The sequence below is a fragment of the Rhinatrema bivittatum genome, chromosome 18 (genome assembly GCF_901001135.1).
Source record: "Rhinatrema bivittatum chromosome 18, aRhiBiv1.1, whole genome shotgun sequence".
Taxonomy (NCBI): domain Eukaryota; kingdom Metazoa; phylum Chordata; class Amphibia; order Gymnophiona; family Rhinatrematidae; genus Rhinatrema; species Rhinatrema bivittatum.
This window is the reverse complement of record NC_042632.1, coordinates 28465307-28492990: the sequence shown is the minus strand read 5'-3', so window position 1 is coordinate 28492990 and position 27684 is coordinate 28465307. Positions and strand designations below refer to the sequence as shown.

General features: G+C 44.5%; 1 protein-coding gene across 1 annotated transcript; it reads right to left on the bottom strand.

The window, feature by feature from the left end:
* Positions 1–34: 34 nt before the first annotated feature.
* On the bottom strand, positions 35–17117 carry LOC115079800 (protocadherin-10-like). Its single transcript, XM_029583659.1, has 5 exons — positions 17085–17117; positions 9799–12189; positions 3687–3745; positions 3503–3588; positions 35–1179 (listed from the first exon to the last, which is right to left on the bottom strand). Exons 1-5 carry the CDS (start codon positions 17115–17117, stop codon positions 923–925), a joined length of 2826 nt encoding a protein of 941 aa, XP_029439519.1. The 3' UTR covers positions 35–922.
* Between the last annotated feature and the right edge of the window lie 10567 nt (positions 17118–27684).

The window sequence follows — 27684 nt, the reverse complement described above, 5'->3', positions numbered from 1 at the left end:
TGTTTTCTCAACGTTTATATACTGGCATTAAAAAATGAAAGCTGTCCAGGGTTTTTACTCTTTAAAAAGAAGGGATTTGGCCAACATCTTAAGCAACTTAACATGATGAACAGTTAATCATTTCAGTAACAAAAATATTCAGTTCTAATTGTGTTTAGATGTAATTTGCCTATGTGATTTGATTACTGTGAATGGTCGTTTCCCTATAAACTGTGTTTTTAGGTCCCTTGATCTTACACTCATATTCTACAGATACATTTTGGTTCTTATTTTGCCTTGTGCTAACTACAGCAGACATATGAATAAAAGGAAAAGCATTTGTTCACTTGATACATTCATACAGCCCAACAATGAAACACAGAACAATTACTAAACAGAGATTGCCAGAGGCTTGAACTGCAAAGGACATTTCATAGCGGCTGTCAATTAATTTGCTTCAGTCCTCTAGGAAGAATCGTTCTGTTGATTAGAGAAAATTACTTTTACATGTAGGTTCATTTCCATCTTGCAATTCAACACTAATTTTTTAAATGGAACTGCAACACAGCTTCCACCCCACCATAATGGATTCAGCATACAAAATGAGAACATTTTCATTGTGCTCCTATACCAATCTTTTTCCCTTTTCTTTGATTAGCCACAGTGCATTTCGTATTCCAGATTTCACCAGTGTATTGTACCCTTGATGATCTGGCTGCCCTTCAAAGCTGGGTTTTTGTCTCTGAGTCCATGTGATGTAATTAAAGGGAGGTTTTCTCATTACACCCCCATTCAAGAACTTGACAGGAAGATGAGCTGAGATGGTCTATGGCGTATACACTGAAGCAGGATCAGCCAAAAGCTGTACCAACCCCTACTAGTGCATGGACTCCATCCAATTGTAGCACCAGTATGGCACCCATGCCCACTAAATGACTGCCTTTTATTTTAGATCATTATTAATAATTACATCATTGTGCACATCACAGCAAGAGGTCATATTTCTCTTTTTGCCAAAGGTAGAGAAACTATTTTTATCTTCTTGGTCGCAAAAGAGGCCTTGTTTGCTGACTTGCATGATAGGGGTCCCAGGAATATAAACATTGTGTTGATAATCCAGTGGTGGGATGTATTGTGGGAACAGAGGTCCATATTTGGGGATCCAGGTACTGGTGGGTGTCCTCAATATCTTCTTAAAATCTGGAGAGAATAAATCACGAGATGAAGAAAGTATTAGATTATTAAATCTGGTTATCAAATATGCACCCACTGTCCCTGACATGTTACGACAATTTTCTTCCTACCAGAATGCTCTACAGGCACCACTAAATTATTCTTCTGTTTCCCTGGTATCGTCCTTGTTACCTTGAAAGACCAATTTTCCCTAATTCTGTAATTATAATCTCTCTGTGTTTGTTGTTCAGATGTATCTTGTAGATATTGGACCAGAATGCATTAGGATATTACAAAATTCAGAACCAGCCCCCATTTTTCTTAGACAACTAAGGGCATCTGAAAACTGATAATGGACTCTACATGTGCCAGAAAACCCGTGTATAACATAGGTAGTGGCAGCTTGAGCGATGAGGCAACCTAAGAAGTGGCCGAGGACCCTGTACTGGAAGGGGCCCAATGGCAGATGACAGTGGTATATTATATGATTTCTACCAGCATGCTCCCTCCATCTGCAGTGAGCAGAGGCAATTGTGGCTGCTTTCCCCTGCCTCTTCCTGAGCACTCACTACATCTGCAGCGAGCAGGCAATCTCTAGTAGCAGAAGGAGGGGCCCAGGTGCAGAAGATAACTGCAGGAAGCGGTGTTGGTCCATATGCCTCGTCCACCTTTTCCTTGCAAGTTGCCGCTAGTATTTTCCTCAGCGCTTCCACTGCCTTCTGCTGCCAGCCACCATCGCTGCTTTGCCTCAGCATCCCTACTGCGGCCATGTAGTCGGGAGCACCTCCTGCCTGCGCCTGGAACACTGAAGCCCCCCACCATCCCCATAGCCTGCCTACCTGGAAGCCATCCATGCCCCTGAAGCCACTAAAGCCCAAGTATGATGCCTGCCTCCCTAGGAGTTCCCCACCACTGCCACTATGGCCACTAGGGATGTGAATCGTTTTAGGACGATTAAAATTATCGTCCGATAATTTTAATATCGTCTTAAACCGTTATGGAACACAATACAATAGAGATTCTAACGATTTATCGTTATAAATCGTTAGAATCGTGAGCCGGCACACTAAAACCCCCTAAAACCCACCCCCGACCCTTTAAATTAAATCCCCCCCCCCCCCGAACCCCCCCCCCCAATGACTTAAATAACCTGCGGGTCCAGCGGCGGTCCGGAACGGGCTCCTGCTACTGAATCTTGTTGTCTTCAGCCGGTGCCATTTTCCAGCGAGGGTTCCGGCGCCTCGCTGAACGACCTCCTGCAGTCGATCTCCTGCCGGCGCCATTTTCCGTACGGAAAATGGCGCCGGCCATACGCGTATGGCCGGCGCCATTTTCTGTACGAAAACGATTCGCGGCGGGAAATCGCTCCCTGACCCCCGCTGGACCTCCAGGAACTTTTGGCCAGCTTGGGGGGGGGCCTCCTGACCCCCACAAGACTTGCCAAAAGTCCAGCGGGGGTCCGGAAGGACCTCCTGCTGTCCAATCGTGTTCGTCTATGGCCGCCGCCATTTTTCGGCGCCATTTTGGAAAATGGCACCGGCTGAAGACAACAAGATTCAGTAGCAGGAGCCCGTTCCGGACCGCTGCCGTTCCGGACCGCCGCTGGACCCGCAGGTTATTTAAGTCATTTGGGGGTGGGGGATTTAATTTAAAGGGTCGGGGGTGGGTTTTAGGGGGTTTTAATGTGCCGGTTTTGCGATTTTACGTTTTTTTGATTTTTCACGATTTTTCACGATATTTTACCCCCCCCAAACGGCAACAATACGATTCCCTCCCCCTCCCAGCCGAAATCGATCGTTAAGACGATCGAGGACACGATTCACATCCCTAATGGCCACTGAAGCTGGGACCAGCTTGCCTGGGGAGTCTCAGCTGGATTCTGTTGTTTGTATGCCTAAAGCCACCACTACCTCTGAGGTTGTCACTCCCCACACTCCACTACCTAAGGGAGAGACTGGGAGACAATTTCAGGCAGGAAACATTTTTTATGTGGTAGGAGGTATTGAGTTGAGGGCATAATAATGCAAACTGTATTATTGAAGGGACGTGCATGGTGAAAACTGGTAACTTTTTTTTTTTTCTTCAGAGTAGGTTGGCTGAGAGTAAAGGGGGTGTGGCTTCTCCATCCTTGATTTTTGCCCAGGACCCCAGAATAATTAAGACCACCCCTGAATATGGGTACAATATCCTGTAAATATATCACCGCCTCCAGCCTGATCTATTGATCTTTAACAACTGAACCCAGTTGTTCACGCTATCATAAGAGAAATAAAATATCTTTGGGCAAGAATAAGTGGGAAATAATTTAACTAAGTAATAAGAGAGTGTGTCCTGAAGTCCCAGTACTAACCAGATACTGGAGAAACCAAAGTCTGCAGCCGATCAGGATTTTGATTACCACTTTTTCCAGAGCCAATATCTTCTAAACTCTGTGAACTGGAAACCCAGATCAAGAAAGAAAAGCAGATAACTATTAATCCATCTGTTAAAAATCCACCACGTCTCCATCCTGCTCACATTATGCAGCGAGTTACCTTTTGAGGCATGATTTCTGAGTCTTGTATGCTAGCCATTCAGTATTAGGCTGTTTAATCTGCAAAACATAAGTATTTCATATACAAGTATTTCCATCATGATCACATATTATTACATTATTTCCATTCTGGGATTTCTATAGAAAATGCATGCAATAATCTCAGTATCTGGATACTTTTATCATATTAAAGTTGTGAAATATGAACTTGTGTAGTTTCACAATGCTAACAGAAAATAAATATACAGTAGATTTATTTATTTATCATTTATTTTTCACACCCCATCGCCTCAATTAGAGGTTCTGTTTGGTATCCTGGGACAAAACTTTTGTAAAATAGGACCTTGTATTTCACATGGTGAAATGTTTTCAGGATTTCCTCATCTAATGATTATATAACACCGTATGATCCAAGTTCTTTGCTATCGGTTGTAAAATCAGATCGCAAGGAGGGTACCACAGAAAAACTATGATTAATTTTATAGCATCAGAAAGACAAGACCCGACAGAGACAAAAAGATTACTTAGAAACAGAGATACAGCAGAAAACTTGTCATTCAGGCTTTATGTGTAAAGCAAAATCAGAAAGCACGTAGGTATTTAAAAAAGTATTTCATAGCAAAACTCAATGCATTGCTGCCCTGTGCTGCATCAACACTTTTATCTCCTTGGGGATAAAAGATACATGGATCTATTTTTTTTCTTGGGAACTTAGAGCCTGATTTACTAAGGCTTTTTTCCCATTCTGTGTCTATGGGATAGTAGTTTAGTAAATCAGGCCTTTAAATTATCAGTCAAAATACTGTTTTCAGTCTACTATAGAAACTCAGGAAGATTACAGTATTTAATTGGTGTCCCTATAAGGCAGAGGAGCAAAGTTTACGATTGCTGGATAGATGTCTACATGGTTTTCAAAGGAAGCAGCTTTATTGTTTATATTTCCACAATGAACCTGGAAACTCATATGCTTACATAAAAATTATTGGAAAAACTGCATCCTCCACCTGCTGTAATTCACGTCAGTTGCTTTCTGTGTGTAATCTGCCTGAGTTAATCCAGTCCAACCCTTGGGAAGGGAATGGAGCGATGGAACATTGCATGCCAGGTGGATGAAGAAATAAGTAATTCCTTCTAATTCCCTTCCCCCTCCCCCCCCCCCACACATCCCCCCTCCCCCCCCCCCCCCCCCACACACACACACACACACATTCTAATCTTCTGTAAAGCCTAGTTATCCAATAGGGTTTGATATTTTGTACTTGTTAACCTGAAATGAATGCTTTATTCCACTTATAAGGGCTCTCATTAACTGTTTTCTTAATCTTTGGTTCTTTGCATGAGACAACCTTTATTCCATCACTTATAAGGAATTATCCAAAGATATTGCTGTAACATGGCTACATGATTTATCAACATTCCCATTGTTAGTTCCTATTTTTACTGCTTAATATCACAATGATTAAAAAAAACCAGCAAACTGAAACTGGATATTAGACTTATTGCATGCATTCTGTTTTGTTTGCTTTACCAAAATGTTGCAAATAGTTAAAAAGGGAATTTTTATTTTTTTTTTTTACAGATTTCGGGAGGTTGATGAAATGCATTAGTCTTTAACTGGAAACTCTTTTTGCAACTATGAAATCAGAAAAAAAAAATATTCAGCAATTTCAACTCAGTCCTGAAAGGACATCTGATTGATATACATATTTTTTTTTTCACAATTGAATGTGATTGACAGCCTCCACTCAGGAGAAATCCAGAGCTAGAAATCAATATTTGAAAGAGCAGGTCAAGAGTAGCGTATATCCACAGAGCCAAAGGTGTGTGGAATCCCAGAATAGCAAGCGTAACACAGGATTGAAACGCATTAGGAGAGGGTTTTCCTATCATGGTGTGAGGTGAGTACTATTGGTCAGATGTATTAGCAGAACAACGTGGGGACAGCAGTAGTTCTGCAAGCCAAGATTATGTTACTTTAGCAGAGCTATTCTGAGAAGGTTTGTTCATGGCCTTCACCTGCTGTGCAGTCAAAACCTGATTTTAAAAGACTACTGTCCCCTTAAATGTATTTTTTAAGGTAGATGATTGGACTGCCAGCTTCCTTCTTTGGACTTTCAGCTCAGTCAGATTCAGGCTGGGATCTGGTGCCATAGCTTTCCTATGCAACTCTCCAGGGACTTTTCCCCTATTATATATTTCATCCCAATATATGTGGTCTGTTCATTGCAGGGACAATCCTCAGGTGGGAGCCCTGCAATCAAAGGTCCCAAATCTGACTACAAACTGCTGCTACTGCATGATGCCTGGGGCTCCCTCCTCCTCAGGGGTTATGAATGCTGCCTCCATGATATCCCCAACCTGCTAACCTGGGGAGCAAAAGATATGGTCCTCCACGTGGTAGTGAACAGCCACATTTCAAAGCATTTTAAAAAAGAACAAGGAAGAAATTGAAAACCATGCTTGTGCATGAATTTTCTAGTGCTTTTCAACTTTGACCCTGTTGAAAATGTCCTCACCCTTATCAGATTGAGATCATTTTAACAGGACAAATGCCAGACCCGTGCTCCACCTTGCCCTCTCCCATGACCTTCTTTGAAGGAGGTTATGAATCAAGATGACTGCCATGGGTCCTGTGCTTTAGCAGACCTACACCTGATGCCTGGCATCACTTTCTCAGAAGTGCAGCTGGATCAGGAGGTGGCCATTTTTTCTAAACTGTATTAATTGGAAATAGGTTAACAAGTCACAGCAAAGAAAATATTATTTCTTGCCAGCCAAGGCTCTCTCTATAATATAATCTGTCTCAAGGCTCTCTTAAAAATGTGTGTAGTATGTATTCATGTATTCACTTTGTAAAGGACAGATCCAGTAACCAAATAGAAAGTGGTCCATAGAACCTTTACAACGTGCAATTCAGATCACATAGTATATGCACTAATTTGTAACTGCCCTAAGGTATATATTGGTAGGACAACACGTAGCATAAGAATCAGACTAAATGAACATAAGTCCCGATTACACACCCAGACATTAACCGCCCCAATAGTCACACATTGTGTACAACATCGACACACTTTTACACAAATAAAATGGACTATTCTCGACCATGTTCAACTATCATCTTGGGATGGCAACCGAATTGACATGTTGAATTGTAGAGACGCTTATTGGATTTTTGTGCTCCAAACCCAGACGCCTAGCGGACTTAACGAGGAACTCGATTGGAGCTCTTTACTTTAAAATCATGGTATGACGTAGAACTAAAGTGGATCAGGATTGGTTATTTCTGGAACCAGGGGGATACTATAAAAGCGGTCAGCAATATGGGGAACAGATACAAGATGGTGATTACTAAGACATGATCAAGAGACAGAGCATTTTGAGGCGCCGAATGATTCCAACGACTTCAAAGTAGATAATCCCCTGAAGAAAGATCTATGGATCTGAAACAAGGCCTTGTTAGGAAATTTTGATATTCAGATAAGTCGGGAAAGTTTTACACTTAGTTTAGTTGGTGCACAACTTTATAAAAGTTAAAGATTATAGTGGCATTTTCATACTGAATAACAGTTCATGTTATACATAATTATGGCAGTCAAGAATGAGACGCTTTGATATGAACTGGTAACAGTCAACATTTTTAAAGATTTTTGGATAAAAAAAACACTTAAACATTTTAAAAAAAAAAGAAAAAGAGTGGGTGAACACACGCTGGATTACATATATAAAAATATTAGGAGGAGGTTGGTTAATGATTATACTGAATACATTACCGGGTGTAGTGATATATAATACCGTATGAAACCTTCCTTAAAAAATTGTTCTGTTTGTTAAATGCAATGTGATAATAGTGCAAAAGGGTATAGGATAATTATACTCCTATGTGGGTGATTAAGAAGATAAATACATAGAATTGAAAAACATTGAAAGGAAGTGATAACATTTGTGTAATTGCTTGCTGCTGGCATTAGTAGCATGGGATGAAACATAAACATAGAAATGACGGCAGAAGAAGACCAAACGGCCCATCCAGTCTGCCCAGCAAGCTTCGCACTTTTTTTTTTCTCATACTTATCTGTTACTCTTGGCTCTTAGTAATCTTAGGGATCTATTTAATGTTTGGGTATTTGCCAGGTACTTGTGACTTGGATTGGCCACTGTTGGAAACAGGATGCTGGGCATGAAGGACCTTCGGTCTGACCCAGTATGGCATATCTTATCTTCTTATGTTTTGTAAGAACAGACCAAGACAAACTGACTACTGCAAGAACTGTGATCAAGACTGCAGTTTTTAGATACATGCATTTTTTTTCCTGAGCTGGAAATGCTTTTTATGTTAAGACTCAAACAACCAAGAAATTGAAAATCTTGGTAATTCCTATGCCACATTTCTAATCTCTACTAATATTTTCTGTTACATGCATGCCTGGATTTGTCAATAGGCACATTAGGTGGCAAAAATCTGGGGAGAGGTGGGGGCAGCAGGCTGGTTGAAGATTTATTGCTGAATTTCACTCAGCCAGAGAATAGCCCTCTGCCTCCTGATCCAGCTCTTTCCTTCCCAGGCAGTATACAGGAAACAAAATGAGAAGAGTGTGAGTCTTGAACACAGAAAGCAAAGGGGAATCCTTTTGATAAGATTAGGAGGGGCTGAATGGAGATCATTGGGGTTGAGAAGAGAGGCTGAGGGATGAGAGTGGATCAGATGGGGGGAAGGGGGCAGTGTTTGTGTGTGTATGTGTGAGAGAGAGAGAGAGAAGAGATTGATGTTGGTTTGTGTATGCCAGATTGAGAGGATAGAGAAGAATGGTATGGGGGAGCAGGAGCAGAGCACAGTACGGATACCTCCCTCCTCCCCTTCCCCATCCCCCATGTACTACAATTCAAGTTCCCTCTCACTTGACGTCAGATTCTATCTCCCAGACCCTGGATCCTCCCTTCTTCCCTCTCCCTTCTCTCCAGATTCTGGACCCTCTACCCCGCTGACATTTCTTAATTCCTTTCCTCCTTTCTCAATTCCAGAATCTCCCTCTCTCTCTCTCTTCCTCCCATCTCAGATTCTTGATTTACCTCTTTTCCTTGATCTTCCCCATCTCTCATCCTCCCCATCCAGTCCTTTCTATCTCTCCTCCCCAGTCCTCTTTCCTTCTCGTTGGCCTCCCTCCTATCCCGAGTCTTTTCACCTTCTCCTCACCAGATTCCTAGTCCTCCTCCTTTCCTCTCCCCATCCCTATTCCTCTCACACTCTCCTTCTCCTCTGCTCATCCCTGAGATCTCCTTCCTGTATTAATAATGAAGGTCCCTTTTCCTCACCCAATAAAAAAAAAAATATGCAAACAAGGTTGGAAAATGACTTAATTTTTATAATATGAAAGATGGAAATGTTTGCCAATGTGCTTCAGATTTTTCCAGTTTTTGCCACAGAATCTATGCCGGAGCTGCTGCAGCAAAGCGTGGGACTGTGCCTTACACCTCCTGCTGTAGTCTGACCTTACGGGGGGGGGAGGGAAGGGGTGCAACAGCAGCAACAGTGCCTAGGGATGGCAAACTCCTAATTCCATCTCTAGTTACATGTCGGATCCCTATTCTGGACAGAGTTTTTCCTTTGGGAGCAAAATATAGTAGAAGTAGTCTTTATGAAACTAGGATCTCGCAAAACTGACAGAAAGATTTAGACATGTGGATGTAACAACGCATCTTCGGTATCCCAGTTTATATGTTATATGTATTGGAAAGAACTTTTCTTGGCCAGTTCCGACTTGGAGTGACTTGTATAGCTAAGAAACACTACAGCATTCAAGAAATATAAATCCTTTAACCTTACGGTTCATTTTTGGTAGACCCTTAAGTTAGATCCTGTAGATGCTTCATTTTCAGTGACAACTTTAAAAAATGTTCCCAACATCCCGCCCCTCCCCTCACACACACACACACTCACACACACACACACACATACACACACTCACACACACTCACACACCCTCACACACACACACACACACATTCACACACATTTTAAGAATTTACCCAGAGAAATCCCAGATCTTACTAGTTGCATTAACTTTTCAATAATGAGTAGGTGGAATCCAGCTGCGGTGCATCCCCTGCTTTACCTCGTTGGCTGTGGAGACTGCATTGTTTATAGCTTGGGCTTTCTGTCCATTCTTTCCAGGCAGCTGCAGCTTCATGGCAATTTTGTGGTTATTCTGCGGAGTGGCTGGGGGATAAGGCTTCAGAAACTGGCCGTCGCTTTGGGCTGATTCCGGCGTCAGGCACACCTTATAATAATAGCCCCCAACATCCACACAGTTAGTCGGCACCTTGTTCCCTGAAGAGATTTGGAGGTTTATATTGGAGTTTTTAAGTACAGAGCCTGAAGTCCCAGATCGTAGACAGAAACAGGCAGCGCGGGAGCAGCTGTATCTGTCCGTGGAGGCTCGGTCGTGTCGGCACTTTACAACTGTGAGGACGACAATAGCCGCCAAGAAAGTAAAGGACACGGACCCAAGGGAGACAAGCAAGTAAAGAGTTACAGTGGAAGAAGAGGACTCTGCATTCAAGCTGAAATCAGAGGGGACCTCGGGCACGCTGTCCACCACGGATAAGAGAATAGAAACGGTAGAGGAAAGGGGAGGTTGGCCATTGTCCCTAACTTGGATGAGCAGCCGTTGCCTGGTGGCGTCCTTGTCCGTAAAAGAGCGGATCGTCCTCAGCTCCCCCGTGTAGAGGGCCACGCTGAACAAGCTGGGGTCCGTAGCCTGCAGGATCTGGTAGGAGAGGCGGGAGTTCTGTCCGGCGTCCGCGTCCATGGCGGAGACTTTGCCTACCAGGTAGCCCGGGTCCACCGACCAGGGGATGGCATGGATGGCGACTGAGCCGTTCCTGGGCAGAGGGGAGACGATCACCGGGGCATTGTCGTTCTGATCCAGGATGAACACGTTGACGGTGACATTGCTGCTGAGGGATGGGAAGCCGGCGTCCTGGGCTTGAACCCGGATGGCAAAGTTGCGGATCTGCTCGTAGTCGAAGGAGCGCAGCGCATAGATGCTGCCGCTGTCCGAATTGATGGACACGTAGGTGGACACGGGCATCCCCTGGATCTGCTCATCCAGAATGGAGTAAGACAGGTAAGCGTTTTGGTTGCAGTCGGCGTCCAGGGCGATCACCGAGCAAATAGATGCCCCGGGGGGGTTATTTTCCAACACATGCACGGAGTAGGAAGGCTGAAGGAAGCTAGGAGGACTGTCGTTGACGTCGGAAACTTGCACCGAGATGATCTTCTTGGTCATCAGGGAGGGCACCCCGAAATCTTGGGCGTTGATGGTGATGTTGTACTCGGAGACCAGTTCCCTGTCCAGGTAATCGCTGGTCACTAAAGTGTAATAGCTTTTAAAAGATGGATGAAGCCGAAAGGGAATGGTTTGCCGGATCTCACAGGTCACCTCCCCGTTGTCTCCCGAGTCCCGATCCGTGACGCTGATGATGGCGATGACCGTACCAGGGGGAGCGTCCTCCAGGACCGGCGAAGAGACAGAGGTCAGGCTCACCTCTGGAGCGTTATCGTTCACATCCAAGAGCTCCACCAGCACGCGGCAGTGCACGGCCACCGCCGAGGGACCCCTGTCCCTCGCCTGCACGTAGAGCTCATGGACACTGGCCTTCTCGTAATCCAGCACCCCCTGTACGCGCACCTGCCCACTGCGCGACTCCACGCTGAACAGCTCCCGCACCCTTCCCGGGACATGACCGCTGAAGGAATACTCGATCTCCCCATTCGTGCCCTCGTCCAAATCGGTGGCGTTCAGCTTGATCACCAGGGTGCCCGTCGGGGCGTTTTCTCGAAGGCTCACCCTGTAGGAAGGCTGGTCAAAAGTGGGCACGTTGTCGTTGGCATCCAAGACACTGATGGTCACCAGGGCAGTGCCCGATCGTTCCGGCAAGCCCCCGTCTATGGCGGTCAGAAGTACCCGGTGGCTCTTCTGTTGTTCCCGGTCCAAGGGGCTTTCCAGCACCAGTTCCGCGAATTTGCTGCCGTCGCTGCGGGTTTGGACCTCGAGAGAGAAATATCCGTTGGGGCTGAGCTTGTAAGTACAAAGGGAGTTGCTGCCCACATCGGGGTCCTGGGCACTCTCCAAGGGGAAACGAACCCCCGGGGTTGCTGACTCGGTGACTTCCAGTACATAATCCTGCCAGGGGAAGCTGGGGGGGTTATCGTTAATATCCATAATCTCCACGTCCACCCGGTACAACTCCAAGGGATTCTCCAGCACCACCTGCAAGTGCAGGGAGCAGGCAGAAGTGAACTCACAAACTTCCTCCCGGTCAATTTTCTCGTTCACGAACAAAATGCCGTTTTCCAAATTCACTTCCAGATATTGTTTGTGGATTCCGGATACCATCCGGAACCGGCGTGAGGAGAGGGTGGAAACGTCTAACCCCAAGTCCTCTGCAATATTTCCAACAAACGCTCCGTGATCCAGTTCTTCCGGAACCGAGTAGCGGATCTGAAGGAAAACCAGATCTATGAAAGAAGTTAACAGAACCAGAAGAATCAGGCCATTGCAAGTCCAAGCTCTGCCCTGGATGCTGGCGAGCATGATTTCTGCTGGCCAAAACCCTAGCGCTGCTCCTTCTGAACTGATCCAGTGTAATAAAAGGGAACCGACCTTGAAAGCTTAGTCCTTCTCCCAGAGGGGCGAACCGCCTCTGCTCTTCCGGGGCTCTCCCGAATAACAGAAAAGGCAAAGATCCTTGGCGCTGGAGGCGCCTGTCAAGTTGATTCGGCTTGCTACCCGTGATTTCTAATTATTTTAGACAATTTGGAAGCGTTGAAGTGGGAGGACTTGGGATTCACATTTCAGCACCGTATTGGTGGACAGCGCACAGAGAATCAGGAGCTGGCTGGGAATAATTTAACTCTTTCACCCAGAGGACAAGAGCATAAGGGAAGAGAAGCAAAATGAAAATACCTCACGATCTAAAGGAAAGAAAAGAAAATCAAAATATAGAAATGGAGTACTAATGAAAGCCAGAGAAAGAGAAAGAAAGAATACTTCCATAGGAAGCATTTACTTAATGCATCTGTATTTTAGTGTAAAATTGTTTAATATTTTGAAAATGTAGCTTATAAGCTTATGATTTAAAAAAAACTACATAAAGTCTCTATTCGCTCACTTGTGTCGGATGTAAATTGTTTTCTGCTATTTACTAAGATTAACTTAGTTAATCAATATAAATCTTAAACCTTGGGGAAGTCGAGCACTATGTCAGTAATATTTGCCCATAGATGTTTGCTTCATTATCTCAGTGAGATTAAAAGGTCCAAAATATACTACCAGCCAAATCCTCCGAATATATACCCAGGCATCAGAAATCAGGCACAGGCTAACCTTTAACAGATGGTTACGCTTTTCCGGAATTTATTACCTTTTGCTGCACTGTGATACTGATTCTTTTTTTTTTTAATTATAAAAGAGAGGGATTAAATGCCAGACAGCCGGATAAACCTTAATTCCATTTCGCTATTTCAATTTCAAACGTTTACCCGCAGTCATACCTAGGCTTATTTTTACAAAGTGTCTCTAATCTACGAGTCGCGGGTTTCATGCACTAGGAAAATGGAGAACGATTTCTGTTTTTTACCATCCAAATGTAGTCATCTTTTTTGAAAATCATTATGATTACCTCCTAGGTTAAAGAAGGTGAAATGTCTGACTTTTAAGTGCCATCTCCTCCCCAGAACTATACACCGACCTAGCATGCCTTAATCAGGGATATTGAATCAAAATCTCCTGGCTCTGCCCCAGACCCATATCCTAGATACCAGAGGAGAGCCGAATTGCATTCCAGCTGCAGCTCTCACCAGCGTTGGCCGAGAGGCGCGCACGATCTAAGTTGCTTTTCCAGGCAGCCAGAAATGAACGGGCTAATGAGGTACTACAGGGGTTGCCTGCTCAGTTAAGCGTCTACACCTGATGCTGCAGGTGCATCGGGCACCGGCATAACCAGCGGCAGGGGGGCCTGGAGTGCCACCAGCAGGTCTGGTTTCCAGAACATCCGCAATGAATATTAAATGAATACATAAATATGTATGGGATATATACATATATATATGTACCTGCATACCCTGGAGGCAGAGCGTGCAAACCTACCTTCTGAATATTCATTGCGGATGCCCTGAAAACCAGACCTGTTTGTGGCACTCCAGGACCAGAGTTGGCTACCCCAGATTTAAGGCTTTGAAGACGCGCAAATGAAACCAAGCAAAATTAGCTATAGGCTGCTGGGCTGCAATGGAACCATAATCAAAGTTACCATAGGCTCTGAATGTTCCATGTTTACTTAATAATACATGAAAACACTTCACTTCCTGGGCTAACAGGTTTTAATTCTACACCATATATTATGAGGTTCAGGATCTACCCTTTACAATATTTGAATAATTAATTAGTACAGAATACTTTACTGGGAGAAAGACAAGACCTTTCATAAGGCCAATATGAACATTATAGGAAAATGAGGTAACATGCGCTTAATATTTTCATTCCTTTGCTGGTTTTATTAAAGAACCTAATCTAAATACCGATATAATACTAATAATCTATCCTGTTAGCAATTTCAGCCTTAGGGATGCTAGATACACGATTTGATTGGTTGGGAAATGGCTTTTATGGGTTGGACTTTGCTTATTTAATTATTTCTGTGAACGGCGTCTTAGTAGAGCCAGCGGCCATCTTTAAATGTCCTTCGGGGCAGGGGAGATAAAATAGTCCCCTGATGCAGGCGTAGTGACGCCGAAACATGGGCCCGTTTCCGGGATTTCGGGATCTCCTGTATCTTACACAGCATTTTATATGATTACATTGTCTCAGCTAAGTATTTTTCTGTTTTGTTAAAAATGTTTCTGGATTAATTGAAGAGGTTTTAAGCTGCTAACAGTTCTCTGATAAAATATTCTTGGGATACATTATTATATTGGTATTTATATTAGGTTCTTTAATAAAATCAGTAAATGAAAATATTAAGCGCATGTTATCTGACACCATTTACAGCCCATTGCATGGCAAGAGACGATAGATTGTATTGTAGCGCTTGTGACTCTGATGATGTGTTTTAGAGAGTGTCGATATATGAAACATTTTTTTAAGATTATGTATTGGAATTTTTCATGAAGGAAAGAATGTATTGCACTTTGAACCTGTCACTGTCATTTAGTGTTTGTGATTATTGTTACTGAGGATCTACACTTTTTTTTGGATTTCAAAATTCCATATGAACCATTTCAAGCAACTTGCCTGGCCACATATGAACCGAAGGGGGATCCCTACACAACCATTTGATTAAGATACATAGTTTGGCCAAGAGGCAAGCTTTCATCAAAAATAATTCATGAAATTTGCTCAGGAAGATATGTTTGGACAAGTGTTCCAATGTATAGAGTGCAGTTGTCAGGGGTACCTCCTTCTTTGTCATATTCACCAACTCTCACATGATCACTTGTTAATAGTTCCGTATAAAGGTAGATTCCCATATGCAATCAATAACGTAGCATCTGCCTGTAAACTTTACAAACAATTGCTAAAGCTAGCACACCCCATTTTATAGGCACCCAATGAAGGAATTATTATTCTATGTAGTGTCTGAAACTATAATTCTCTTAACATCATATTCTCAATACATTGATTGATCAATAATACATAGAAACCCAAATTGTCCTCATCCAGTGTGACTTCAAGATTCTTACTCCATATATCAGCAAATACCATCAACAAATGATAAGAAGAGTAAGAATGCAATGTTCTAAAGTCTATAGAGATTTGAGAGTGACCCTTGATTTTTCTTACACAGATTTATCAAGGCAAAAGAAGTAATGACTAAATTCTATGTCTTTTTCAATTAAACAATATAATGTCTAATCTAGACATAAATAAAAAGGTCACTATTTTTTAAACCAAAAGTATTCTTACAATGTGTAAAAGACTGAGTTTACTATGCATTATCAAGCAAAAAAATCAGAAATAGTGCCAATTCCTTTTATTTGCTAAACTAACATAGAGAGGATTTGTGTCGCCCAGCAAACTCATATGATACTCATAAGAGGCAGAAATTTATTTATTTATTTATTTATTTATTTATTTATTGTTTTTATATACCGATCTTCTTACATTATATGTAAATCAAATCGGTTTACAGAGAACAGTTGAATAGGCTTGCTTGTGGGCAATTATATATAACAAAGAACTTTTTGAGTAACATATTGTATAACTTTTTTGAATAACATTTAAACATAAGAGCACATAGTGAAGCCATAACTGAGAAGTTTCATAGTTTCTGAAGAGACTACCAAGCTCCTCTCAGGGAGAATATTAATACTATAGTGAAGATAAGAGTCCCTGTCCTATGGAATCTCTACAAGCATGTGAGATGGATTTATGGCTCAAAGGAGAAACAAATTGCTGCTACAAAATGTAAATCTGTATAGTATCTTGCATCCAACAGCCAGATATAATTCACTCCCATAACTTTTTTAGTGCAGGTTGAGTCACCATATTGATCCCAGGTAAAATTAGAATTTTAGTAAATTGTCGTGTCCTGTCCTGTGCTGGCTTTCAATAATAATGTTGCTGCCACTTGCAACTTTAGACTTAGGACCAACCATGAGGGGAGAGCCTAGTATGTATGGGTCAGTGGAGCTTACCACTGTTCTTCCTTTCTCACCTACTGTTGCGTCCATCGATCCTAGACGGCTTCACCCCGTTTGCCTCACCTTATTCACGGTTCCTCCCGATTACCTGAGAAAGATGGCTACTGCCGCGTCTACAAGCTAACCTCTCTGGCGTCCCCAGAACGGCTATGGTGCAGCCTCCTGCCATTGCTCCTCCCAGGAACCTACTAGGGTGCGCACGCACGCGCAACCCATGTCTTTGTACCATCCTTGGCGCAAACCTCGAGGGCGTTCCCTCATGCTGACATCACGCCATTGGGGTATATTACCTTCACTAATTTGCTAGCTCGTTGAGTTAGCAAGGACTCGAATCCGTTCCTGTCTACACTACTCTGCCGCTTCCATGCTGCTGCAGGAAGCTATCTCTCTGCCCTTCGAGGTAAACTGCTAACCTGGGTACCCGCTCCTCAGGGGCCCTCTGCTTTATGTCAGGTGCTTTACAGGGAACAGGTACTCGCTCCTCTAGGGCCTGCTTTCCCTGCCTCGGTGCCTGTACCTTCTACAACATAACTGATGGAATTGCATATCTACAGCCAACACCTAGTGAGTACTCTAACTCCCAGTCTATCTCATCCACAATACCTCCTCGCTGGGAGACCTGCTGTGGAACCTACTGACGTCATCTAGGGGAGAAGGGCTCCCTCTGCCGAGGTCCCTGAGACTGCAACTACAGACTGCCTCACTACTGCCACTGCTGGTGGATATCATCAAGCTGTCTAATAAAGAACTGTCTTGTGTTTTGTGTAGCAAGAGTCTAGCCCAGTGCTGTGGCTCCTCACGGGGCTCCTCCCCATGGGCGTGGTCATTTCCACAGCACCCAAGGATCCACCAAAGCACATGTAACCATAATACCTACCACTGAACCTATCCAAGAGAAACATATTGTCCCTCTCATTAATTTTCCTCTCTTCCCACCCATTGTCATCCACCTTTGACCCAGGCCCAAAGGAAAATGTTGCTACTGACCCTGGCCAGGGGCAGATTTGGAGGAGGGACTATTGGATGAAAGGGATGAGATGCAGGAGGGGCTTGAGGATTGGATAAGAGGAAGATGTATTGGTGGTGGAGGGCAAGAAGGGGGTATGACAGAAGATCAACTGCGAGATGTAACAGCAGTTGGGGAGGGTAAGAGGAGATCAGCTTGGTGGAATGTAAGAGAAGGGTTGAAGGGGAGGCTGGGAGGTGAAAGAGGGGATGGCGAATAAAGAAGGAATGTGGGATAGGGTGAGAAAGAGGGGATGACAGAGGCTCAGTAGAGAGTTATAAGAAGGTCTTGGAAGTGAGAGAGAGGGGATGGACTGGGGAGGTGAGAGGTGTGGAGGTTGAAAGAGGGAATCCACTGGAGGGGAGGTGTTTATCTGGAGAGAGTGGAGAGAGTGGAGGTTGAAAGATGGGATCAGCTGCAGTATGAGAAGAGTAAGAAGGATAAATTGTTGGAGGGGAGCCATGCGCATTTTTAAGTGCAAAAAAAGGAGTGATATTGGCTAAAAGTTTGGAAAGCCGTGCTCTAGAGAAACCATATCTTTCCTTTGCCTTTTTTGCATTCTTTTTGAGCACAACAAGACAATGTTAAATAAACTCAGGGCATCCAGCATTAAAGAAATTTGTCATAGAAGTCTAGATAAATTGGGAACTCTGCTTTACCTTTGTAAACAATTAACAACTGTAAGCCCCACAGCCCTTTTTCTTTAAATATATACTTGAATGAAGAAATGTAGTCACTGTGCAGGTATGACAATGAATAAGAAATAAAGGTGATAAGGAAAATCCATGAAAAATTGTAAAAGTATTTTTTACAGCTGCTGCACAGACAGATTTCTTTATATTAATATAAAAATATTGTTTTGACAAAACTGAGTTTTTCCCTGTGAAATGACTCTTTGACCATGTATATAGATTTTGCCGACTGTCCAAAGGCAGTCATGAATGAGAAAAGTTAATGTAATTAAAAGTTATCACCTGCAACTTGTTTACTGATCTTTATTTGTAGAAATAAAAGTTAACAAAAAATAAAAATATATAAGGTACATAAGAACATAAGAAATTGCCATGCTGGGTCAGACCAAGGGTCCATCAAGCCCAGCATCCTGTTTCCAACAGAGGCCAAACCATGCCAAAAGGACCTGGCAATTACCCAAACACCAAGAAGATCCCATGCTACTGATGCAATTAATAGCAGTGGCTATTCCCTAAGTAAATTTGATTAATAGCTGTTAATGGACTTCTCCTCCAAGAACTTATCCAAACCTTTTTTGAACCCAGCTACACTAACTGCACTAACCACATCCTCTGGCAACAAATTCCAGAGCTTTATTGTGCATTGAGTGAAAAAGAACTTTCTCCAATTAGTCTTAAATGTGCTACTTGCTAATTTCATGGAATGCCCCCTGGTCCTTCTATTATTCAAAAGTGTAAATAACTGATTCACATCTACTCGTTCAAGACCTCTCATGATCTTAAAGACCTCTATCATATCCCCCCCTCAGCCGTCTCTTCTCCAAGCTGAACAGCCCTAACCTCTTCAGCCTTTCCTCATAGGGGAGCTGTTCCATTCCCCTTATCATTTTGGTTGCCCTTCTCTGTACCTTCTCCATCGCAACTATATCTTTTTTTAGATGAGGCAACCAGAATTGTACACAGTACAATCTAATTTAATACATCTAATTTAATACATTTCTTTTTTTTTTTTATGCTTTTCAAAATTCACAGCAAGCCATCACTTACAGAAAAGATAAAAAAGAAATCACAATATTTTACATCCATTGCATATTATCCAATAAAATAATATTATCTAATTCCAACATTACATATTGCGTTTCACACAGAAACCTTACATTTCTTTATTTATAGCAAATTCTGATTTCTTTTTTCATGTTTTACTTGACATTACTTCTTGACCTGATGTCTCTGGAATAAGTTTGAACTCTCTATCCATAAATTAAGAAATCTGTTACTATAGGAAAACAAACAAAGAAACCCCAAACTGGTCATAAGTCTTGAGAGAGATTGAACCGAACAAGCACTCAAAAGTGGTGTCTCTCTTATCTGTTCTAAAGCATTGCTCAGGTTTCATTATTACAAATAATTTCATTTTTTTGGTTAGACAGAGCTTCCAGATGCAGTCCCATCTGCTGCTTTCAGATTCACACTCTCAGATCTTGAGCAAAGGCCAGGCTGTCTTTGGGACTCTGCTAGTAGCAGATGCACTTGGACAAGTGATGGTAGACAGGGTGGATTAGGAAATCTCCCCCTCATGGTTATTACCATCCTGCTCACATGTATTCTCTTTTCACTCATCTGGGCACCAGTTGGAATAACTCCTTTGTTTTTATTCTTGCTGGCACCACAAAACTCCCAAAAGATTCCACTGGCATTCAGAGGGGCATTGGTCTGCACGTTGTCTTAGTCCTTGCCTGGGTGTGCATTACCTGGCAGCTTTCCCTGGGTTGCCAACTGGCTCCAGATTTTCAGGACAGGTTGATCCAGTCTTGATTTTACTCCCTTGCATGCAGATACTTATAGTTTTGCTTTTCTTAGAGAATGCGATAGGGAAATCAGAATAAATCCCAGCATGCAATGGAGTAAAACCAGGACTGGATGAACCTGTCCTGAAAATCTGGACCCAGTTGGCAACCCTAGTTTGGGATATTGCAGAACTCTGCTCCTTTCCTCTCTCAAATCATATCCACTTTGTTGCTTCTGCTCAATTTTTCTCACAGAGTGCTGGATTTGCCATATGCAAGTGCTGCCCTTTGGAAATGCAGCTTTGATTCAGAAATAATTTATTAATGCTATACATCCTGTCAAAAATGTAAAAACACTGGACATGAAGTGAAAATCTGAGAGAGCAGCTTGGTTGCATACTAGCAGGAGTCATTGACAAATCCCAATCCAAATAGTAAGCCTGATCTTGTAAACAGGTGCCTGTGGTCAGAGCCAGTGGTGCTGAACAGTCTGCAATGTGATTTCAGTAGTTTGAACCAGAAACAGTTTTATGAGACTTAATTCATAAACAGTTTCAGATCTGGACCTTCCCATCAAGCCAAATGTGGAGAATGAAGTGAGAAAGGACAGTTAACCCCCCCCCCCCCCCAAACCTGCCCTGAGTTGAAAGTGTACCCTCTTACAGTTCTCTGTGTGTGTATATATATATATATATAGAGCATGTCCATAGACTCTCTCTTCCCCCCCCCCCCCCCCCGGCGATAAAAACATTTTCCCCAGTATCGCAAAGCTAATTCAGGTATAACGCACAGAAAAAAGTTATTTCTGCTGTTAAATCCTGCATTAGTTTGCATTACTCTATTGCATTCCGCACTACCAGACCCTCGTTTCCATTAACTCCTCCTACTTGCAAACTCAATGTAGAATTTGCAAACGCATTGGTGATGCGATATTTATCGAGCACATTAAGGACTTATCACACGCGATAAGGCCCTAACGTGACTTGAAAAATGACCCTGTTAGATTGTAAGCCCTCTGGGGACAGGGAATACTTACCCTACTTGAATGTAATCTGCTTTGAAATGCTGAAAAGCAGAAAATGAATTTGAAAAGAAAAAAATGTGGTGGGATCCCTCCCTTTGAGGAGGCTGAAGTGTGGGTGGTGTGGACCAATACAATGTGGGTCAATCTGTCCCCTCTCCCCTCCCCGAGGAGGAAGAGAGGTGTGACTATGGACTGGGAGAAAATGCTGGCCAAACATCCTAACTAGACTCTATATACAGGAGCCATCTTTGCATGCAAAGCAGCTCAACTAGCAGAAGCAAATAGTCCTTCTTGCATCCACATCCATCCCTCTGACTGTTCTCTCCCTTAGACTTCAGAAGGCAAAGATCCATGATCCACTAAAGTGAACGTGTCTTCAACGCCCATCAGTCCTAATGCCCTTCTCCTGACCAGATTGTAAACTTCACAAGCAGCAGTGCCTGTGCACCACTGCACAAATCCTGAAGCATTAAATAAATATTTAATAATAGTAGTAGTAGCTTCATCAGTTAGCCAGGAAGACAGAGGAGGAAGGAGTTGCAGAACAGGATAAGTAAGGGTGACTTCTTGCTTTCTATTGGGTGAGAGTTGGAATTGGTGACCAATAGATGGGAGGGGAAAAACAGGGATTCAGGGAGGAGTGACACTTGAGTGCTCTGTAGGGATATGGGTGAAGCTAAAAGGCTCAAAATCTATTGGGGGAAACATGGGAGGGGGGTATAGAAATGGAGGACCACCAAGATAGAGAGAAAGGGCCCCATTCCCCCTACCCTTCTCCTTACTCCAGTAGTTATCCATCCTCTCAGGGTCTCTGTGGGTTTCAGCAGTGGTGGGGCAGAGGATGGAGAACTACTAGGATCCTGCAGGGGTTCAGCAGTATTAGAGCTGAGAATAGAAGACTACTGGAGTAAGGAGCAGGTTACTAGATCCCCATGGGACTGGAGCACTGGTGGGCAGAGGATGGCTAGGGCCACACTTTGGTGGGGGATAAGGATGAAGGACCACTGGGAGGGGATAGGAACAGAATGGGAGAATTGTTAACCTCTCATTAGAATCTGCTCCTATACTGAACTGGAGGACTGAAGGGTAGCCAATGTTACACTAACATTTAAAGAGAGCTTCAGGGATAATCCAGGAAAATACAGACCAGTAAACCTGACATCAGTGCTGGGTAAAATGGTAGATGCTACTGTTAAGAGCAAAATTACTGGGGGAAATTAGGTGGGAAAAAGAAGAACAAGGAGGTTGAGAGAAAGGGGGAACCCTGAGGGTTGAGATTTGGTAGACAAAGAAAGACTGGAGGTTGAGCACCACTGGGAGCTGGAGGAAGAGAGAAAGGGGATTTTTAATCTATAATCTGGCATTAAATTCTGCCACTGTACTTGAGGTCTGGAGGTTAGAAGAGTGTACCAGTTGAGAAAGAGAGTGTGCATGTGTTGGAGTGAGAGTTTAGGAGAGAGAGAACAAACTCTTCCTATTCCACTACTGCACAGTTTTACTTCCTTTTTATCTAAAAATTAATCACTGCCCTGATCTTAGCCTCTGTGAAATCTTTACTGATCCAAATTAAAATTGGAGAAAAGCTCCCGCTGATCAAAAGGAAATAGAAAACTATGTTAATTAATATTACCTTTATTTTAGAGAAGGAGCATTCTGAATCGTCAGAAAGAGAATTAGAATAATTATTGCTTCGATTACTTGTGATGTTTTAAAAGTTTTAAAACACAAAAACTACCTCCAAGAGAGGTATGAAAAGGCTTGCAAACATCAAAGGAACTGTTGAGCTATGGCCGATCCCTAGGACAGAGCCCTCTGATGTTTACAAGAGACTGCAACGTAACATCTCAGCCAGAGCTGCATTTAATCGGCAGCTTTTTTCGCATCTTCGGATAAACTTAATAACTAGATTATACAACACACGTAGAAATCCAGAAGTCTCCATTTTACATTAAAAAAAATAGAAATAAAGTTACAAAAGAAAACTAGTACTGATGGAAAGTAGGGGAGTCCATTCGCCTATCGTCTTTGCATGAGGAATCTCCCACCTTGCTGGCCCCATGCAACGTTGTGAACATGGGCTTGCCAAATAAGTAGGGCATGACAACCCTTAGTCTTGTAGTCAAGGGCAAACTATTTCTTGTAGTCTACTTTCCAAAGGAAAAGATGGCCGAGACCTCGGAGAAGAAGGGGATTAAGTGATTGAATCCACACGTGTACACATTCCTGACCATAGGACATCTTTGTTTCTGCATGGAATTTCCTGTTAACACATATAACTCAAACTAATTTGCCAGAAATGCCGGTTGAAAATTATTGCCGTTATCCAAAATTAGAGAAATTACTTACCTGATAATTTCGTTTTCCTTAGTGTAGACAGATGGACTCAGGACCAATGGGTATAGTGTGCGCCTGATAGCAGTTGGAGACGGAGTCAGATTTCAATCTGATGTCAGCACTAGTACATATACCCATGCAGGAAGCTCTGCTCTTCAGTATTCTCCTCGAAAAGCAATTGTGGATATATGTGTGTCTGTATAATTTGATTAACTTGATAAATCTGATTAACTTGAACTGGTTGACTTGGACTATAGCTGGAGATCACAAGTGCCCTCAACTGAGAAATGGCGACACCCGGTAACTATGGGTGTCCTAGGTGAAGGGAAGAGTGGCTTGCCCATGCTTGTCTTGCTCTTGGGAATTGCCCTCGAGGTTTTCGTATATTGCGGCAGCTGTGGGCAGGATACTGAGTCCATCTGTCTACACTAAGGAAAATGATATTATCAGGTAAATAATTACTCCATTTCCTAGCATGTAGCAGATGGATTCAGGACCAATGGGATGTACAAAAGCTACTCCCGAACCGGGTGGGAGGCTGCCTGTGGCCCACTTAGTACTGCCCTTGAGAATGCTGTGTCCTCCCGAGCTTGAACATCCAGGCGGTAGAACCTGGAGAAGGTGTGAATGGAGGACCATGTCTCTGCCCGACAGATCTCGGTGGGTGACAGCATCTTGGTTTCTGCCCAGGACACTGCCTGGGCTCTAGTGGAATGGGCCTTGACTTGTAGCGGTGGAGGCTTGCCTGCCTCTACGTAGGCCGCCTTGATTACTTCTTTGATCCAGTGGGCTATGGTTGCCCGCGAGGCCACTTCCCCTTGTTTCTTCCCGCTGTGAAAGACAAATAGGTGGTCCATCTTTCATACGGATTCCGACCTTTCCAGGTATCAGATTAGGAGTCTGCCGACGTTAAGGTGGCGAAGAAGGCGAGATTCTTCCGAGCTCTTATGCTCGTCTGGAGATAGCAGCGAGATGGTTTGGTTTAGATGGACGTGAGAAACCACCTTGGAAGGAAGGAGGGGACAGTGCGTAGCTGTATGGATCCCGGTGTGAATCTGAGAAAAGGTTCCCGAGAGGATAGAGCTTGAAGTTTGGAGATGCGACGGGCCGAACATATTGTCACTAGAAATGCGGTCTTCAAGGTTAGGAGTCATAGGGACAGATCACAGATCAGAAGGAGGCTCCTGCTAGGAAGTCTAGTACTAGATTGAGGTTCCATAGGGGTACCAGCCACTTTAAGGGTGGTCGGATCTGCTTGACCCCTCTCAGGAAGCAGGAGACATCCGGATGAGATGCTAGGCTAATGCCTTCCACTTTGGTTCTGAAGCAGGCCAACGTGGCCACCTGAACCTTGATGGAGTTGAGGAACAACCCCTTCTGTACGCCGTCCTGCAGGAATTCCAGAATCGTGGGAACTTTGGCTGTTCGCAAAAGGATGTCGTGGTCTTCGCACCAGGCTTTGAATATTCTCCATATTCGTATGTAGGTTAGTGATGTGGAGAACTTACGTGCTCGGAGCAAGGTGTCAATCACCGCCCTCGAGTATCCGCTCTTCTTCAGGTGTGTCCTCTCAATGGCCAGACCGTAAGAGAGAATCGAGTTGGGTCTTCATGGAGGCTCGGGCCTTGCTGGAGCAGATCCCTGTGTGGAGGCAGGGGGAGAGAGCTCCCCGTCAAGAGTCTTCGCATGTCTGCGAACCATGGCTTTCTTGGCCAGTCCGGGGCCACTAGAAGTACGAGCCCCCTGTGGTGTTCTATCTTGCGGACGATCCCGCCCAGTAGTGGCCACGGGGGAAAGGCATATAGCAGGTCTTCCTGTGGCCAGGTCTGGGCGAGGGCATCGATCCTTTGGTATTGTGGTTCTTGTATACAACTGAAGAAGTTGGGAACTCAGGCGTTGGACCGGGTTGCCAGGAGATCCATTGCTGGGGTTCCACAGCGGTTTACTATCAACTGGAAGGCTGTGGTTGACAGCATCCATTCCCCTGGCTCTAGACTTTCTCTGCTGAGGTGGTCCGCAGTGTCGTTGTCTTTTCCCACGATGTGGGCAGCTGAGATCCCTTGTAGGTTTGCTTCTGCCCACACCATTAGGGGATCTATTTCCAGGGACATCTGTTGGCTTCTGGTTCCTCCCTGGCGGTTGATGTAGGCAACTGTTGTGGCATTGTCCGACATGACTGACAGATTTGCCCTGGAGTTGTGACTGAACCAGGGGCAGGCTAGTCTGACCACCCGGGCTTCCAGTCAGTTGATATTCCACCCCGACTCTTCCTTGTCCCATTGCCCCTGGGCCGTCAGTTCCTGGCAGTGGGCTCCCCACCCTCGAAGGCTCACATCCGTGGTGAACAAAATCCAGGTCGGTGGGGATAGCCTTACTCCCTTGTTTAGATGGTCTTCTTGAAGCCACCATTGGAGCTGGTTCCATACTTCCTCCGGGAGCTGGAGGCGAACAGAGTAGTCCTGAGACATCGGGTTCCATTGTGACAGGAGTGCTGTAGCAGTTGCATGTGAGCTCTTGGCCATGGGACCACTTCCAGGGTTGATGTCATGAGGCCGAGGCATTGGAGGTAGTCCCATACTTTGGGGCGGAGACTTCCTAGCAGATTTCGCAATTGGTTCATCAGTTTTCTTCTCCTTGTAGGAGGAAGGATGACCTTGTCTTGTTTGGTGTAGAACCGGACTCCCAGGTATTCTAGAGATTGGGAGGGCTACAGACAGCTCTTGCTTGTGTTGATGACCCACCCGAGGTTCTCCAGTAGAGTCTTGACTCTGGTGGTCACCTGATGACTTTCCTCTGGAGATTTTGCCCTGATCAGCCAATCATCCAGATATGGATGTACGAGGAATCCTTCTTTCCTCGGTGTCGCTGCCACTTCAACCATGATTTTGGTGACCATCCGGGGGGGCTGTGGCTAGCCGGAAGGGTAATGCCCGGAACTGGATGTGGTAGTCCAGGATCATGAAGAGTAGGAAGCGCTGATGCTCGTGATGGACCGGGATGTGCAGGTAGGCTTCTGACAGGTCCAGGGATGTAAGGAATTCTCCCGGCTGTATCACCCTTATGACCGAGGGCAGGGTTTCCATGTGGAAATGTGGCACCCTCAGGTAGCAGTTGACTGACGAGGTCCAGTATGGGCCGGAACATTCCCTCTTTCTTGGGGATGATAAAATAGATGGAATAGTGCCCATTATTTTGTTGTTGCGTGGGCACCGGCATTATGGCCTATAGGGCGAGCAATTTGGCCAGAGTAGTTTCCACTGCCGTCCTCTTGAAGGGTGCGTGGCAAGGAGATTTCACGAACTTGTCCGGAGGGATGTTGTGGAAGTCCAGATAGTATCCCTCTCGAATGATGGTTAGGACCCACTTGTCCGTTGTTATCGCGACCCATCTTTGTAGAATAGGGCAAGCCTGCCCCCTATGGCTTCTTCTGTGAATGGGTCAGCTGATTCTCATTGTGGGGTGCAGCTGGGGCCTGGGCCAGAGCCGGCTCCCCTCTTGTTGTGTTTGTGCCAAATGGACTGGCCCCTACCTGCGAGGCGAGGTGCTTGATATGTACTCTTGTAGAGTCTAAAACACTGTGATCTTCTGCCCTTAGGTAATCGGGGAGAGGGGCGTTGGCTTCTTTTGTTCTTGTCCTCCAGTAGCCAAGGTACTGGAGATTCACCCCATTTGTCAGTTAACTTCTCCAGCTCGCTTCCAAACAGGAGGGCTCCTTTAAAGGGCATTCTCGTGAGTTTCATCTTGGAAGTTGCATCGGCTGACCAGCTTTGGAGCCAGAGTTGCCTTTTGGCTGCCATTATGGATGAGACACCCCTGGTTGAGGTGCGCACCATGTCGGATGTCGTGTCTGTGAGGAAGGATATTGCTGGTTCTAGTGCTTCAACTGGCGTAGTAGCGTTCCTGGTCATTGACAAGCAGGCGCGTGTCACCACGGGCACAGCAGGCTGCAATCTGCAACGACATGGCTGATAAGTCGAATGACTGTTTAAGGATGGATTCCTGACGTCTGTCCTGGGCATCCTTGCGTGCCGCCCCTCCCTCGACTGGAATGGTACTGCACTTTGTGACCACGCAGACCATGGCGTCCACTTTGGGGAACACCAGGAGATCTTTGACTGAAGGTTCCAGTGGATATAGGGCTTCCAGGGCCCGTCCCCCTTTGAAACTGGCCTCCGGAGCGTCCCATTCCAAGTCGATCAGCTGTTGTACGGCTTGCAGCAAAGAGAAATGGCGGGAGGCCTGATGGAGCCCTTTTAGGAGAGAGTTCGTCTTTGGTTCCCCTGTGGCACTCGTGCCTGGGATGGCAAGCTCCTTCAAGCTGAGAGACACGAGATCTGGTAGCTCATCTTTGGAGAAGAAGCGCCTCATGGTTCGGTAAGGCTCCATTCCTGGAGGGATTTCCCCTTCCTCCAGGGAGTCTTGATCCTCGTCTGAGGTGTCTGTAACCCCTATG

Coding starts and splice junctions, on each gene's coding strand:
- LOC115079800 (XM_029583659.1), bottom strand. CDS start 17,117: ATGATATCCACCAGCAGTGGCAGTAGTGAGGCA. Junction 12,190..17,084: donor GCAGTGGCAGTAGTGAGGCA/GTCTGTAGTTGC, acceptor GTTTTCCTTCAG/ATCCGCTACTCGGTTCCGGA. Junction 3,589..3,686: donor CAGAAATCATGCCTCAAAAG/GTAACTCGCTGC, acceptor CTGGGTTTCCAG/TTCACAGAGTTTAGAAGATA.